This window comes from Stegostoma tigrinum, chromosome 12 (genome assembly GCF_030684315.1).
Source record: "Stegostoma tigrinum isolate sSteTig4 chromosome 12, sSteTig4.hap1, whole genome shotgun sequence".
NCBI lineage: Eukaryota > Metazoa > Chordata > Chondrichthyes > Orectolobiformes > Stegostomatidae > Stegostoma > Stegostoma tigrinum.
This window is the reverse complement of record NC_081365.1, coordinates 79,565,036-79,579,394: the sequence shown is the minus strand read 5'-3', so window position 1 is coordinate 79,579,394 and position 14,359 is coordinate 79,565,036. Positions and strand designations below refer to the sequence as shown.

General features: G+C 42.7%; 1 protein-coding gene across 2 annotated transcripts in view; it reads left to right on the top strand.

Moving 5' to 3' along the window:
• Nucleotides 1–14,359, top strand: part of vwa8 (von Willebrand factor A domain containing 8) — a 354,489-nt gene that overhangs the window by 245,007 nt on the left and 95,123 nt on the right. For both annotated transcript variants that reach the window (XM_059650499.1, XM_059650498.1), the window contains 2 exons: nt 6,902–7,027; nt 13,017–13,117. In XM_059650499.1, coding sequence (XP_059506482.1) covers nt 6,902–7,027; nt 13,017–13,117 — 227 coding nt within the window. The remainder of the gene's footprint in view (nt 1–6,901; nt 7,028–13,016; nt 13,118–14,359) is intronic.

Sequence of the window (14,359 nt, the reverse complement as noted above, 5' to 3'; positions counted from 1 at the left end):
GAGTATTTGCGGAGCTTCTCCGGCAGTTTCTATTTTTATTTCAGATTGCTGGCATCTGTGGTATTTTGCTTTAACATGATAATGACGTTGTCTGTAAAAATCAATATTGTCCAGAATGGCAGTAGAACTTCCCTGTGCATCACTGAACTTGTGTCCATGAATTTTTTGCAGTCACCTGAGGGAGTTGGGGGTGTCTCAGATTGAAACGTGGTACCCCTGTTGGTGCGGCCCTCCCTCAGTATTAGCTGTGATATACTAGGCTAATAATTGTGTTCAAGGCTCTGGATGGGGCAGGAACCCAAAATCATTTGATTCGGAAGTAGGAGCCACTGATTGTCCACTTAGATAAGATACCAAGTAACAAGGTACTGTTGCTTGAAAGGTACTGCTTCATTGTTTGGTGCTTTCAGGATATAAGGAGAGAAAACTAAGAGCAACAAGAGAGAAAGGCATCGAATTATGAAAAAATTGCTCCTTCTGCTAGCCACAGAATCATAAAACAAATGAGAAATGTGAGCAGGAGGAAGACATTTGTCCCCTTAAGACTACCTGCCATTCTGTAAGATCATGACCAGTTGTTCCCAGGCTTCAACTCCTCCTTCATGCCAGCTTCTTAAAGCCCTCAACTACTCAATATTTAAATACTCTAGCCACCTCCTTCTTTTAAATAGTTTCTATGATCCACAGAATTATAGACATTCAGTACCCTCTGCGAGAAGAAATTTTTCACATCTCAATTTTATATGGATGTCCCTGGATTTTGTAACGATGTCCCTTGTTCAAGATTTCCGCCGCAAGTCATTGAATCCCTACCATGCAGAAAGAGGCCATTTGGCCCATTGAGTGCGCACTGACTCTGAAGAATATTCCACCCAGACCCACACTACATCCCAATAACTCCACATGGCGTTTTCACCATGGGTTATCAACCTAGCATGCAAACCCTGAACATTACAGGGCAATCTTTAGCATGAGCAATCTACCTAACCTGCACATCTTTTATCTGTGGGAGGAAACCGGAACACCTGAAGGAAACCCATGCAGACATGGAGAGAATGTGCAAATTCCACGCAGCCTCACAGAGGGTGGAATTGAACCCAGGTCCCTGGTGCTGCGCCGCTGTCCTGCCACTAGTGGATGCATCTTCTCATCAGCTACCCTATCAAGCCCCTTTAGAACCTTATATCTTCGAAGAAGATCAACTGTCATTTATCTAAACTCTGAATAATGGTGTAACCAAAAGACAATTCGATTGAAGAAACCATTAAAGAAATCAGCCTACTGAATCTCTTTGAACTGCCTACTATGTCATTATATCCTCTCTTAAATACAGAGACCAAATCTGTACACACAACTTCTGTTGTGGTTTCACCAATAATCTGTACAGTTGTGGCAAGATTTCCCTCTTTCTAAACTCCAACTCCTCGCAATAAATGCCAAGCTTCCATTTGCTGTCTTAATAACTTGCTGCACCTGCATGCTAATCTTTTATGTTTCATGCAGAAGAAAACCCATATTCCTCTACAATGCATTTTTCTGGAGTGTCTCTTTATTTTAATTAATTCTTGACTCTTTGATTCCTCCTTCCAAATTGCGTGACCTTACTATTTCCTACATTAAACTCCATCTGCCAAGTTTTGCCCACTGACTCAACCTGTCTATAATCAATTGCAGATTCCTTAAGTCTTCATGATATGCCGTCTCACCTTTTGTGGTGTCATTGGCAAATTTGGATACAGTGCACTCTGTCCCCTTCTAGTCATTGATATTGATAGTGAGCAATTGAGGTCCGAGGACACTCTGGTGACACTCTACAAGTTACATCTTCAAACCTGAAAAAGACCATTAATCTCAACACTCTCTTCTATGTGTTAACCAATCCTCAATCCATGCTAATACATTTCCCCCAATACAATGAGCTCCTATCTTGTACAACAAACTTTTATGTGATATCTTACTGAATGCCTGCTGAAAATCCAAATACTCTATACCTATCAGTTTCCACTTACCTACTCTGCTTATAATATCCTCAAAGAACTCTAACAAACGTTTCAAGCACGATTTCTCTTTCGGGAAACCATGTTCACTCTATTTGATTGGGTTAAGCTTTCCTGAATATCCTATTATTCCTTCTTGGACCATTAAAAAAAAGGAACAGGAGTAAGCTGTTTGGCCCCTCGAGCCTGCTTTGCTGTTCAGTGGTATCATGGCTAATCCAACATTCCTCATATCCATTTTCCTGCCCTTTCCCTGTAACATTTGATTGCCTTGACTGATCAAGAATCTATAGAACATAGTACATTACAGCGCAGTACAGGCCCTTCGGCCCTCGATGTTGTGCCGACCTGTGAAACCAATCTGAAGCCTATCTAACCTACACAATTCCATTAGCATCCATATGTTTATCCAATGACCATTTAAATGCCCTTAAACTTGGTGAGTCTACTACTGTTGCAGGCAGGGCATTCCACGCCATTACTACTCTGAGTAAAGAACCTACCTCTGACATCTGTCCTACATCTATCACCCATCAATTTAAAGCTGTGTCCCCTCGTACTAGCCATCACCATCTGAGGAAAAATGATCTCACTGTCCACCCTATCTAATCCTTTGATCATCTTGTATGTCTCTATTAGGTCACCTCTTAACCTTCTTCTCTCTGAAAACAGCCTCAAGTCCCTCAGCCTTTCCTCATTAGACCTTCCCTCCATACCAGGCAACATCCTGGTAAAGATAATAAAGTGTGAAGCTGGATGAACACAGCAGGCCAAGCAGCATCTCAGGATCACAAAAGCTGGCGTTTCGGGCCTAGACCCTTCATCAGAGAGGGGGATGGGGTGAGGGTTCTGGAATAAATAGGGAGAGAGGGGGAGGCGGACCGAAGATGGAGAGAAAAGAAGATAGGTGGAGGGTAGAGTATAGGTGGGGAGGTAGAGAGGGGATTGGTCAGTCCAGGGAAGATGGACAGGTCAAGGAGGTCGGATGAGGTTAGTAGGTAGGAAATGGAGGTGCGGCTTGAGGTGGGAGGAAGGGATGGGTGAGAGGAAGAACAGGTTAGGGAGGCAGAGACAGGCTGGGCTGGTTTTGGGATGCAGTGGGTGGAGGGGAAGAGCTGGGCTGGTTGTGTGGTGCAGTGGGGGGAGGGGAGGAACTGGGCTGGTTTTGGGATGCGGTGGGGGAAGGGAAGATTTTGAAGCTGGTGAAGTCCACATTGATACCATTGGGCTGCAGGGCTCCCAAGCGGAATATGAGTTGCTGTTCCTGCAACCTTCGGGTGGCATCATTGTGGCACTGCATGATGGACATGTCATCTAAAGAATGGGAGGGGTAGTTGAAATGGTTCGCGACTGGGAGATGCAGTTGTTTGTTGCAAACTGAGCGGAGGTGTTCTGCAAAGCAGTCCCCAAGCCTCCACTTGGTTTCCCCAATGTAGAGGAAGCCACACCGGGTACAATGGATACAATATACCACATTGGCAGATGTGCAGGTGAACCTCTGCTTAATATGGAAAGTCATCTTGGGGCCTGGGATAGGGGTGAGGGAGGAGGTGTGGGGGCAAGTGTAGCATTTCCTGCGGTTGCAGGGGAAGGTGCCGGGTGTGGTGGGGTTGTAGGGGAGTGTGGAGTGAACAAGGGAATCACGGAGTGGTCTCTCCAGAAAGCAGACGAGGGTGGGGATGGAAAAATGTCTTGGGTGGTGGGGTTGGATTGTAGATGGCGGAAGTGTCGGAGGATGATGCGTTGTATCCGGAGGTTGGTAGGGTGGTGTGTGAGAACGAGGGGGATCCTCTTTGGGCGGTTGTGGCGGGAGCAGGGTGTGAGGGATGTGTTGCGGGAAACGCGGGAGACGCGGTCAAGGGCGTTCTCGACCACTGTGGGGGGAAAGTTGCGGTCCTTGAAGAACTTGGATATCTGGGAGTGGAATGCCTCATCGTGGGAGCAGATGCGGCGGAGGCAGAGGAATTGGGAATAAGGGATGGAATTTTTGCAGGAGGGTGGGTGGGAGGAGGTGTATTCTAGGTAGTTGTGGGAGTCGGTGGGCTTGAAATGGACATCAGTTTACAAGCTGGTTGCCTGAGATGGAGCCTGAGAGGTCCCGGAAGGTGAGGGATGTGCTGGAGATGGCCCAGGTGAACTGAAGGTTGGGGTGGAAGGTGTTGGTGAAGTGGATGAACTGTTTGAGCTCCTCTGGGGAGCAGGAGGCTGCGCCGATACAGTCATCAAAGTAACGGATGAAGAGGTGAGGTTTGGGGCCTGTTAGGTGTGGAAAGAGGGACTGTTCCACGTAACCTACAAAGAGGCAGGCATAGCTGGGGCCCATGCGGGTGCCCATGGCCACCCCCTTAGTCTGTAGGAAGTGGGAGGAATCGAAAGAGAAGTTGTTGAGTGTGAGGACGAGTTCAGCTAGGCGGATGAGAGTGTCGGTGGAGGGGGACTGGTCGGGCCTGCGGGACAGGAAGAAGTGGAGGGCCTTGAGGCCATCTGCATGCGGAATGCAGGTGTATAGGGACTGGACGTCCATGGTGAATATGAGGTGTTGGGGGCCAGAGAATTGGAAGTTCTGGAGGAGGTGGAGGGCGTGGGTGGTGTCACGGACGTGGTCAATCACGGATGTGGTCATCCTGGTAAATCTCTGTTGATCTCAGTCTTAAATATACACGAGGAATCTGCCCCACAGCTCGCTGTGGCACGGAGTTCCAAAGACACACAACCCTCTACGAAGAAATTCCTCGTCATCTCAGTCTTAAATAGGAATCCCTTTATTCCGAGTCTATGCCCTCTGGTCCTACAGTCACCCATGAGGGGAAATAGCCTTTCAGCATTTACCTTGTTATGTCCCTTAAGAATTCTATATTTTTCAATGAGATCATCTCTCATTCCTCAAAACTCCAGTGAGTAGAGTCCCAACCTGTTTAATCTTTGCTTGTAAGACAATCCCACAATACCAGGGATCACCTAGTAGACTTTCACTGAACTGCCTCAAATAAAACAAATATATTTCCTTAAATAAGGGGATCAAAACTGTTCACGGTTTCTAGAAGTGGTCTTACCAGCACCTAAAACAGTGGATTAAGACTTCCCTACTCTTATACTCCAACTGCCTTGAGATAAGGGCCAACATTTGATTTGCTTTCCTGATTACCCTTCTGCACCTATGTGCTAGCTTTCTGTGTTTCATGCACACGTACCTCTAAATCTCTTTGTGTTGCAGCTTTCTGTAGTTTATCTCCATTTACATAACATTGTGTTCTTCTTCCCTTCCAAAATTAACAAGTTCACACTTTCCCACATTATACTCCATTTGCCTTCTTAATTTGCCCATTTACCTAACTTATCAATATTTTTGTATAAATTGCTTGTATCCCTCTCAGAGCCTGCCTGTCCGTCTATTTTTGTATCATGTGCAAGTTTGACTACGGTGCATTCCCTTCCTTCTTCCAAGTCATTCACATAAATTATATTACATATTTGACAGAATTAATTTTCAGGGCATGACTGTCTCCTAAATCACAATGTCTAGGTATATTTCTCCCACCCACCCAATGTGTAGCAGCTCAGGCTCCAACTCATCAACCCTGAGCTGAAGTTCCGCAAGTAGTTAGCACTTGCTGTGATGTGCTGAATTAAACACTTGACCATTCAATGAAGCACAGAAGAAAACCATTTTCTGAAGAAGGGTCACGACCTGAAAAGTCAAGCTTTCCTGCTCTTCTGACGTTGCTTGGCCTGCTGTGTTCATCCAGCTTCACACCGTGTTGTCACAGAAGAAAACCTACCAATCACGTATCTACCCACCATGGGGAGGCAATTGCCTTCGTGGTGTTATCACTGGACTGTTAATCCAGAGACCCAGATAATGTTCTGGGGACCTGGTTCGAATCCTGCCATTTCAGATGGTGGAATTTGAATTCAATAAAGTATCTGGAATTAACAGTCTGATGATGACCGTAATGAACAATTATTCATTGTTGGAAAAACCCATCTGGTTCACTAATGTCCTTTAGGGAAGGAAACTGCCATCCTTAACCTGGTCTGACCTACATGTGATTCCAGACCTGCAGCAATGCAGTTGACTCTTAACAGCCCTCTGGGCAATTAGGGATGGGCAACAAATGCTGCTTATCCAGCAAAGCCCTTGTTGAATGAATAAAGAAAAAAATCCTGTATCACACTTTGGCTGTGACAGGTGGAAATAGATTGAAGGGCCTCCCTCTCCCACCTGTTTTTATTTCCCACCACCACTGCCTTTCTTACATAGATCTGTTCTCGGTGTGCTGGGCCCCTCTCTCAAATGCTACAGTTTATTTCCCTCTGATATTGCACTTCTCACCAGGGTCTGCCTTCTCAGAATTATTTACTTAGAACAGTTTTCTGTTGCCTAAGCAAACTGAAATGATGGTAAATGACAGAATTTGGCATACATGTTGTACAGTGCTTTAGCTGAACACATGACTAATAGTCTATCTCAGTTCCAATTCCTACAGCCATATTTTATTGTGAAATTGCCTGTGTAACCCTGCCCTACCAAGGGCAGTACAATATAATGTCAATATGGTAAATTTAGACTCTTTCCATTGTAATGGCAACATAAAAGTGATGACAATGTGAGGGCGACTTCATTATAGGTGGAGCCTATACTTTCGGTTCACTTTCGTTGATCCCACAGCCTGTTTTATATAGATGTAGACTTCCTCATGTAGCTCCCTTGTGTTAAATTGTAATGAACTGTTGAGGACGTGGAGAACTGCACGATGTCAATAGTATGTGTAACAGATTCCCAACTGTGTGTCTGTCAGTTGCAGAAATTACAGTGGTTTTGAGACTTGAAACTGAATAGAACAATTTATTTGCAGTCGTTAAAAGATGTTCCGTGTTAAGTAATGGATGATTCTGTTTTATAGGAATTCCTTGGATGTGTTGGATGTTTTAGAGGGCCGTGCACACACCATATCTCTGCCAGTTGAAATTAAATATGTTCATTTGGTGGCTGAAGACAGGTGGTTGTTGGTGGAAAATAAGACAAACAAGTGAGTGCAGAACATTTCTTTCTCCTTGTGTCCCTCATTTAGCTGTCATGGTGTTATACATTGCTATCAGTTTTCACCTCATATCTCCCTTCAAAATGTCGTTTGTTCCAACGAAAATAATCACTCCAGTCTAATATTGTAACTAAACCCCTCATCACAATTCTCGTAAATCTCCTCCGCCCATTCAAATTCTTCCAAAGTGTGTCCACCAAAGCTAGAGAGCTATAGACCAGTGAGCCTGACATCAGTGGTGGGCAAGTTGTTGGAGGAGATTCTGAGAGACAGGTATTTACATGTATTTGGAAAGGCAATGACTAATTATAGATAGTCAACATGGCTTTGTGTGTGGAAAATCGTGTTTCACCAGCTTGATTAAGTTTTTTGAAGAAGTGGTGAAGTGGATTGATAAAGGCAGAGCAATGGATGTTGTCATTATGGACTTCAAAACTCAACAAGGCTCTGCATGGTAGACTGGTTAACAAGGTTAGATCACATGGAATACAGGATGAACTGGCTATTTGGATGCAAAATTGGCTAGAACGTTGGAGACAGAGGATGGTGCTGAAGAGTTCCTGTTTGGACTGGAAGCCTGTGACCAGGAGTGTACTGCAGGGATTAGTGATTGGTCCGCTGCTTTTTGTCATTTATCCTTATGATATAGATGTGAATATAGGAGCAATAGTTAGTAAATTTGCAGGTGATTGGTGGTGTAGTGGGCAGCGAAGAAGGTTACCTCAGAGTACAATAGGGCCAGATGGGCTGATGGGCCAAGCCGTGGCAGATGGAGTTTAATCTAGATAAATGTGAGGTGCTACATTTTGTTGGAGCAAATCAGGGCAGGACTTAATACACTTATACATTTAATGGTGAGGTCCTGCAGAGTGTTGCCGAGCAAAGAGACCTTAGAATGCAGGTTTGTAGTTCATTGTAAGGTAGATAGGGTAGTGAAAAAGGTATTTGGTATACTTGCTGTAATTGGTCAGTGCATTGAGTATAGGAGTTGGGAGGCCGTGTTGTGGCAGTGTAGGACATTGGTTTGGCCAGTTTTGGGATACTGTCTTGAATTCTGGTCTCCTTGCTATAGGAAAGATATTGTTAAACATGAAAGGGTTCAGAAAAGATTTATAAGAATGTTGCTGAGGTTGGAGCGTTTGAGTTTATAGACTAGGGCTGTTTGCGCTGGAGCATCAGAGGTTGAGGGGTGACCTTTTTGAGGCTTATAAAATCATGTGGGACATGGATGGTACGATTAGTCAAGGGTCTTTTCTTCAGCATAGGAGCACTCAAAGCCAGAGCATAGTTTAAGGTAAGAGGGGAAAGATTTAAAAAGAACCTAAGGAGCATTTCTTTTTTTAAACACAGAGGGGTGCGTGTATGGAATGAGCTGCCAGAGGAGGTGTTGGAGGCTGGTACAACATTTACAAGGTATTTGGATGGGTATATGAATAGGAAGGATTTAGAGGGATATAGCCAAATGCTGGCAAATGGGGCTGAATGAGTTTAAGATATCTGGTCTGCATGGACAAGTTGGACTGAAGGATCTGATTCCATGTTGGTACATCTCTATGACTGTATCACCGAGACATGGAGGAGGCAAGGGCAGGACTCAATATGTGTAGAACCTTCAGGTGAGGGGTGCTGCAATATTGATCAAGGAATGAATTAGTGCAACGAGTCATGAAATTTTAGAAGCCTCCTTAGTTCAGGACGTAAGGCTTGAACTTAGAAACAGAAGGGGCAGTCACATTACTGAGAGTGTACAAGGGCAGATATGTGCAGAAATCTCAGTGAAGTGTAAAAATAATAGGATAAGACTTCTCCAATGTTACCTGGGACAGACAACATGAAAGGCTTAGAGGGAGATGACTTCTTGAAATGCACACAGGTGAGTTTTTTAAACCAACACATGGAATGTCCTACAAGACAATTGATAGGCCTGATTTTGGTGAGCAAAGCCAAGTGGTAGAAGTGTCCATAGGGGAGCATTTTGGTGATAGTGACCATAATTCAGAAAGATTAAAGGTAGTTATGGGAAAGGACTAAGTAGGATCAGAATTAAAAGTTCTGAACTGGAGGAAGGATGATTTCAAGATAAAACAGGATCAGCTGGTGGAATGCTCTTGTGGTAGTGCCCGTACCTCTGAATCAGGAGACATGGGTTAAAGTTCCACCTGCTCCAGACGTCGATTTTAAAAATTTCTAAAATGTGATTTGGCCAAACTGGACTAGGAGCAGCCACTTGTAGAAAAATCTGTTTCAGAGCAATAAGAATCATTTAAAAAGGAAGTAGTGAGAGTGCAACCTGACATATTCCTGTAGAAGTGAAGATTTGAGATGAACAGTTCCAGAGAACCTTAGATGGCAAATAATGTACAGGATTGAGGAAGGGTGAAAAAGGTACTGTATGGCAGATACTGAGGGCTCAACTTAGCAGCTGCCCAGAGGACAATAGAATGTGCAGGAGTTTACTTTAAAAAAAGAGAAAGCAAAGAAGGAGCATTAAAGAACACTGGTGAGAAAATAACGGAAATTTCAAAAATGTTTCCTATGTATTTTAAAGACCAGAAGATAACCAGGGAAAGAGTAGAGCTTATTCGAGACCAAAGTGGCAATATTTGTGTGGAGGCAGAAAGTGTAGGTGAGATTTTAAATGAAATTTTGTATATGTTCACTATCAAGAAGAAAACTGCAGGTTTAGCGATCAGGGAGGGTGACAATGATATACTGCAACAAACTAACATGGAGAGGAAGATGGAATTAGTGATTTTAATAGAGTCATAGTCATACAAGATTGAAATGGACCTTTTAGCCCAACTCATCCATGCTGAACTGATATCATAAACTGATCTAGCCCCATTTGCCAGCATTTGGCCCATATCCCTGGAAACCCTTCCTATTCATATACCCAAGCAGATTCCTTTTAAATATTGTAATTGTACCCACCTCCTCCACTTCCTCTGGCTGCTGGTTCCCTCTGTGAATAAGTTGCCCCTCAGGGTCCTTTTAAATCTTTCCCCACTTAAGTCTATTCTATGCCATCTAATTTTGGACTGTCCTACCCTGGGAAAATGGCCTTGGCTATTCACCTCATCTATGGCCCTCATGATTTTATAAACCTCTATAAGGTCGCTCTTCAGCCTCCAACATTCCAGGGAAAATAGCCCAAGCCTATTCAACCTCTTTGTATAGCTCAAACCCTCCAATCCCAACAACATTGTCATAAATCTTTTCTGGACTCTTTCATGTTTAACAACGTCCTTTCTATAGCAGGGAGAGCAAAGTTGAACTCAATGTTCTGAAATTGGTCTCACCAATGTCTTGTACAACCAAACATAACATATACTCAGTGCACTGACCAATGAAGGCAAGCTTTCAAAATGCCGCCTTCTCTATCCTGTCTACCTGTGATTACACTTTCAAGGAACTGTACCTCTAGGTCCTTTTGTTTGACAACACTCCTCAGTGCCCTACCATTAACTGTATAAGTCCTGCCCTGATTTGTCTTACCAAAAAGCAACATCTCACATTTATCTAAATTAAACTCAATCTGCCATTTCCCGGCGCATTGGCCCATCTGACCTTCACTGTCCACTACACCACCAATTTTGCTGTCGTCTGCAAACTTATTTACCCTACCTTCCAAATTTGCATTGAAACCATTTGCATAAGTGATGAAAAGCAGTGGACCCAATACTGATCCTTGCGGGACACCACTGGTCACAGTTTTCCAGTCTGAAAAACAACCCTTTACCGCCACACTCTGTCTCCTACCTTTTAAGCCAATTTTGTTTAATTCACAAGCTTCCCCTGGATTCCATATGACTTCATCAAGTTCTTCCCTTTCTATAACCTCTGCATTACCTTTTGCTGTTAGGATGGTATAAGGGTCCTCCACATGAAAACTGAAGCAAAATATTAATTTAGTGAGACCACCATTTCTGTGTTCCCCACTATTAACTCCCCGCTCTCATGCTCCAATGGACTAACATTCACTTTAGCTACTGTCTACCTTCTTATTTACTTAGAGAAGCTTTTGCTATCCTTCCTTATATCTTAGACTAGTTTTCTTTCATAATTTACTTTTGTTCTTTATATGACTTTTCTTAAGTAAACTTTTGTTGGTCTTTAAAAGATGCCTAATGTTCTACTTTCCCACGGTATGGCTTTGCAATACGGTGTGGCTTTTTTTTTGTCTTCATATTCTCTTTAACTTCCTTGCTTAGCCATGGATATTTGTTATCCCTCTGATGATCTTCCTTTCCTTTCTGGAATATATTTTAGCTGGGAGCAAGTGAGTATCTCCTTAAAGATCTGCCATTGTTCTTCATCTGTCCTACCTTATAGTCTTCCCACCCAGTATGTCTTCATGCTAATTTAGTAATCTTTGTTTAAGTCCAGAACACTAGTGTGGGTCTCGAGTTTCAACGAGGTTATTAATTAATCCCTCCTCATTGCACAATACCAAATCCAGAATATCCTGCTGCCTAGTTGGTTCCCCAATTTATTGCCTCCAGAAACAATCACTAATATATGCAGTGAATGTTCCTTGATGCTATCCTTGTCAATTTATTGAAGAATGTAAGAGGGTTTTGGATTCAGGAAATTTGGTAAGTTGGATCCAAAATTGTCTTAGTGGCAGGACACAGAGGATGATGGTTAAAGGATGTTTTTGTGACTGGAAGCCTGTGTTCAGTGGCATACCACAGGGTTCAGTGCTGAACCCTGTGCCATTTGTAGTGTACATTAATGATCTAGATATAAAGAAAGAGGTATGATCAATAAGTTTGCAGATGACACAAAAAATGATGGATTCATATCTTGCTGCAGGCCACGACACAAATCAAGGCTGACATTTCTATGCAACACTAATGGAGTGTGGAGATGCCATTTTTTGGAATGAGCTGTTAAACTGTGACCCTTCCTCAGGTGCATATAAAAGATCTGATAATACTGTTTCCAGTAAGAGCAGGGAGGTTGCTTCAGGACCAGCATAACAAAAACAGATTATCTGGTCTTTATTACATCACTCTTTGAGTTATGCAAATTGACTGCTCTTGTTTCCTACACAAAAACAGTGACTGCATTCACAAACTGCTTGTTTGAATGTAAAGTGCTTTGAGATGTCAAGTGGTTGTGACAAATGCTATATAGATGTAATTCTGTGTTTTCCTTCAGAAGCCTCAGGGATCCTGATAAGTCAGTTGCAGTATTTACTTGGAATCATGTTGCCTATTTGTTTGAGAACCAAGTGCAGTTTGAGGCTGTATTCTGTTCCTTTGTGACCTTTACATGGTTCTTGATGTTTTTGCGCAGTTGTTCTCTCACCATCCTTTTGTTAGTGTGACATTTATTTCTTGTACTTTCCATATCTGTGCCCTCTGGTTAAATTGCATAAACTTTATGCACTCATGCATGATGTCTCTTGTTTAAATGGTTTGTTCTTCTACTTAACTTTTCTTGTTTTCAACAAAATAATTTCAAGAAAAGATCTTGGCCCATGGTAATTGTTTAAACCTGGGTTTTGGTACTTCATACGTTTGCACACTCCAGCAGAGAAACATCACATTTCTGCTCATGCCCTCTCAGATTTGTTCAGAGGAGACTAAGCAGAGCGACTCAGTGTGCACTATGCCCAACGAGGCCCAGCTAGGCCTGTTAATGGATAGAACATTCATTTTTGCCCAATGTCTGTTCTCGTAGGATTTAGAGACATGAAGGTGAGATTTATACCAGGCAGGATAGCTAGGATGGGAAGGAGTAAAAAATCATAAATCTGTGTTGTTAACAATGTGTCCAACAGAATATTATTGTATTTCTGCATGTTGATATAAATTTAAGAAGGTTTTTTTCCCTGTGAAGGATATTTTGGTCACCACTAAAGTGTCAATGCCCCAATTCCATGTCCAATTATCCAGTCTAATCACCTTCTGAGCTCTCTGGGATCACTACTCCCCATTTATTAACAAGCAACTGTTGAATAATCTTTCAGGAAGTTCCTTCTGACAAAGCCGATGAGTATTGAATCTGGAACTTGTCAGCTGCATGTGATAAATGAGGAACCAGTCAGCACAGGATTCGGAAACACTGTGGGTATGTGTTTTGCTCAGGATTGAAAATAGATACCTTCGTTTTCTGTTTGTAGCTTTGAGGTGCTCTGTGTATTGACTTAAATTTTGTGTCTGCTAATCGGAGTAATCCTTTTGCTAAGTCTTTGAGGGCCTGGGTGGGAGAATGCAAACTCTTGATGCCAACAGAAACCATGGACCAGAACGGAAGAAGGAGTTGCAACAGATAGATCATGACTCAGAGATATCCCTCTGCAACAAAGCTGAGGAATTCTGAGGCTTCATTTGTTTCAGAATAGCAAGAGAAGATCATATACATCATTGGTTGAATGCCCAGATGACCCAAATTGTTTTTTGCATTGACCTTTCCTGTTTCAGCTTCTCTGCGTTAGGTTCACTATCTGCATATCTCCAACAATTTAGATGCATCTCAAGAGCATTACTGTGATTGACCTAGGAGGAAAGTTTATAGTCACAATAAAAAGTAAAATTGCATCAACGATTTGGTTTATTACCTGTAAAAATATTAGAGATGCGAATAAGAAGGTCATATGACTGAAAGTAGAGTATCAGACAATGAAGCATCAGTTCATATTTCAGGATTGGGAGGGTGGAAGATGGACAGTCAAAGTGGAGGCAGACGTTAGGGGATGCCTGAATGGAGGAGGCCAAGAAATAAATCTTCCAGGAGTAGGTGCAGACAGAGTTGGAAGCCACTGGCTGCGTACTGGATCCAAATAACTAAATAAAAGTTTGCTGTCTCTCACCACTTCGAAGAATAAAAACTTCAACGACCAGATGAGAAAATATTGTGCAGTGTTGGAATGTGACCAGGAATTAAAAGTTTTGAGTGTATGTTTACTTTGATTGTCACTGATTAAAACTCTTAAAAGAGGGGATTTGACTTAAGATAAAGATCAGCCATTGAATTGTACCAGTGTCAAAGTGAAATATGCAATGATGGTGTTCATGCATTTTTGTCACATCGCTTATCTCTCAGTTTTCCAGCATGGGATCAGATGGATGATTAGAGTTTCTGGCACTGTTGCTTGTTTTGGAAGGATGGCCTCGTATTTCACCAGTAGGTTAGGTGAAGTGAATTAGCCGGAATAATGACCTGTGCAAAAGGAGAGCAAGAAATTAGTTGCAATCTCTCTCAACAACACTAAACCTAAATAGCCAGAAACAATAAAGAATTAACTGGGAAAGATATATAATCACGGCAACATCAGGGCTTTCTCCTTGATGTATTTGACAAATTGGGTGG